This window comes from Pistacia vera, unplaced genomic scaffold (genome assembly GCF_008641045.1).
Source record: "Pistacia vera cultivar Batoury unplaced genomic scaffold, PisVer_v2 Contig866, whole genome shotgun sequence".
NCBI lineage: Eukaryota > Viridiplantae > Streptophyta > Magnoliopsida > Sapindales > Anacardiaceae > Pistacia > Pistacia vera.
Window position 1 is genome coordinate 469,806 of NW_022196741.1, and position 3,044 is coordinate 472,849.

The window sequence follows — 3,044 nt, forward strand, 5'->3', positions numbered from 1 at the left end:
GTTTCAACGTTCTCGACGTTGTATATTTACCATACCATCCCCATTTTTCTCCAATAAGTATTTTATACCTTTCCAGCTTTTTAGGGTCGAACAAATTCTGTGGCATAATCATGGCATTCGGGATATGTATGTATAAAGAGTTCAGGTGAGGCAATTCCTTCAACTCAGCAAGAATAGCTTTACTCCGCCATTTATAACTATTAGCCATATATAATTCTTCCAATCAAGTCAACCTTGATATGACACTTGGTGTGATTTGTTGGAATTTTGGACAATTACTCAAATCCAGTGACTTTAACTTGGTCAAATCTCCAATTTCTGCAGGTAACACTTTAAAATCACAAAACGAAAATTTCAGAATCATCAATTCCTTTAGCTCTCCGATTATTCCTATATCGGTTAGCGAGCATCTGTTCAAACACAATGTCCGGAGTTTCTTTAGGCAAGAAAGAAGAGAAGATTCTGATGGTATGTTGATGCCACCCAGATATAGAACTTGTAATTCTTTCACCCCTTGAAAGAAGTTGTTTGGGATTTCTAAAGAACGATCTTGATCTTGATCCTGATCTTTCCTTAACAGCAAAAGTAGCCTCAGGTTTGGACAGTCCAACCTTTCAGGAAGCTCATTAATATCCCCATTAATTACAGACAAATGGGTTAAATCTTCTTTGGACATTGTACTTTCCAGTACTTCTCTCGAGTTAGCTCCTTCTGGAATACTAACATAAACCTGTCCCCCATCCTCAGCAATCGACACAGCAACACTATGCATCGTGTGGCTCATTTTAACGAATTTGTCATCAACTCCACTATCTAACAACAAACAGGAAGCTCTGAGATTATCAATCAATGAAAGCATAGTATTCCTTGCTCTTTTCAATGTATATACATCTCTAAACAAACCCATCCCCAATCCAATTTTCAACAAGTAATCCGTTGAGATTTTATCACCTGCACTAGTACATACCGCACAAAGCAGAAACAAGGATTTCGCATCCTCACTTTCCAAAAATTCGTAACTCAACTTCAAAATCCGATCCACTCCTTTGAAATTCTTCAAATCTTCCAAAATCTTTTGGCAGAAATAAAGGCTCCTATTATGTTTTAGTGCATTTCCAATTGCTTCAATTGTAAGTGGTAAACCTGCACATCGTTTAACTATCTCAACTGCCAAATCTGACAATGTCAAGTTTCCCACTATCGAGTCAAATAAATTCCTTGCTTCTTGGTAACTCAAAGCTTCAACAGAGAAATTGTTTTCAGTATCTGTGTAATTTCCCAACACTTCTTTACTTCTAGAAATAAGCAATACTTTCAATCGCTTTTGATCATCATCGAACTTCTCTTCAAAACCGAAAGGAATGCCAATGACCTTCAAGTTAATCGTTTCCCAAACATGATCCAATATAACCAGAACTCGTCTCTTCTGTCTCTTCAAACTATCAAGCAATCTAGCAGCCCTTTCATTCACGTTCGTCTCCGTTAATTCCCATCCCAGTTGCTTGGCAATGTCTTCTTGAATTGTTTCGACGTTCAGAGACTGTGTTATATCCACCATAACCATTTTATCAAATAACTTATCTTCCATGGCCACCGAAGCTACTTTCTCCACCAGCGTAGTTTTGCCCACATCGGCAAATCCATGCACCCCAATAACGTTAACGTTACCGGCCTTTAATGCATTGATAATCTTTTGTTCCACCGTCTTTCTTGAATCAAACGCCTTGTAGCTTGTATCGTGCAACGGTCGTGTCATATCTAAAGCACGACGCTGCAAATAAACACCTTCAAATTTCCCTTTTTGTTCGACGAGATCTTCACCAGTCCCTTTTGCTGTCTTGGCTTCCTTACTCGCCTTGTTAAACCTCACCAAATTACAAAAGAAACCTATGAAACAGCCTTTGTCAGCTTCCTCAAGGTTGGGTTTCTGTTTTTCTATGAACTTATCCACGTCGTCAAGCCACTTTTCTATGTCAACTTTTATCTCTAGATACCCAATTTTATCTTCCCCCTCTTTAACAGAACTCTCTACTTCATCTCTTGCCATCTTCAGCTTCCCAACTTCTTCTTTCAGCCCCTTAATCCTTTCTCTATACTGGAATTTATGATCAACCTCCTTGGCGATTGGCTCCCAGAACAGGTTTAAAAGTGTTGATGCACAGGAGGAAACTGCTTGTTCCATTCTGTAGTTTTTTTTTTTTTTTAAATAAATAAGAACACAAAACCGAGTGGCAAACAAACGATGGAAACCAGGGAAATTTTTAAAAGCAGACAAGGAAAACAATTATTCAAATAAAAGTTTTGATTCCACAACTAATATTGCAAATAACTTTGAGAAACAAAAGTTATTTGCAAAGTTGAAAGTAACCGAAAATTAATATGAAATGGATAATTTTTTTATTTTTTAACCTGAACGATGAGAAAAGGAAATAATATGAAAAACAATTTGAAATTTTTTTTTTGGGTTAAAAAAAAAAAAAAAAAAAAGCTAATAAAAGATGATAAACAAAACAAATTGACAAGGACCCAAGATTAAGAAAAATAAAATGATAACTAAAAGGCAATTAAACAAATAGTGTTCATCCCTATTAACAACAAAGAAAGAAAAGGAAATGCAAAGTAAAAATATCGATTTTTTTTCCTTTTTCAAAAAAAATAAATAAATAAATTACCCAAAACAAAGCTAATAATATGTGAAACAAATAAAAATACAACAGAGTTTGAGTTTCGAGCAAGTGCACCTCTGAGAGCTTGACAATGGATCAGAGATTTTGATTACAGATAAGGTTGCGTATGGTTAGGGAAATAAAATTTAAATTTGCTTGCATGTGGAAAATTGTGAAGTGGTTGACGGGTATATAAAGAGAGAAAGGAAACGGATGGTTAAGATTATTGGAATTGAAATGAAAGCGAGGTTGAGAAACAGCAAAGAAATTTAGTGAGTTAGTATAGTGTGTGGACCTATCACCCATGTGGTGGTAAGGTGATATTAAGATGGGAGGTGGAGTTTTTAACAAGAAGATCTATCTTTTAATGGCCATTAT

At 35.8% G+C, this 3,044-nt stretch overlaps 1 protein-coding gene across 1 annotated transcript; it reads right to left on the reverse strand.

Annotated features, from left to right (window-relative positions):
* Positions 1 to 223: 223 nt before the first annotated feature.
* Positions 224 to 2,182, reverse strand: LOC116118930 (disease resistance protein SUMM2-like). Its single transcript, XM_031404881.1, has one exon. The coding sequence runs from the start codon at positions 2,180 to 2,182 to the stop codon at positions 224 to 226; it is 1,959 nt and encodes a 652-aa protein (XP_031260741.1).
* Positions 2,183 to 3,044: the final 862 nt, after the last annotated feature.

Coding starts and splice junctions, on each gene's coding strand:
- LOC116118930 (XM_031404881.1), bottom strand. CDS start 2,182: ATGGAACAAGCAGTTTCCTCCTGTGCATCAACACTTTTAAACCTGTTC.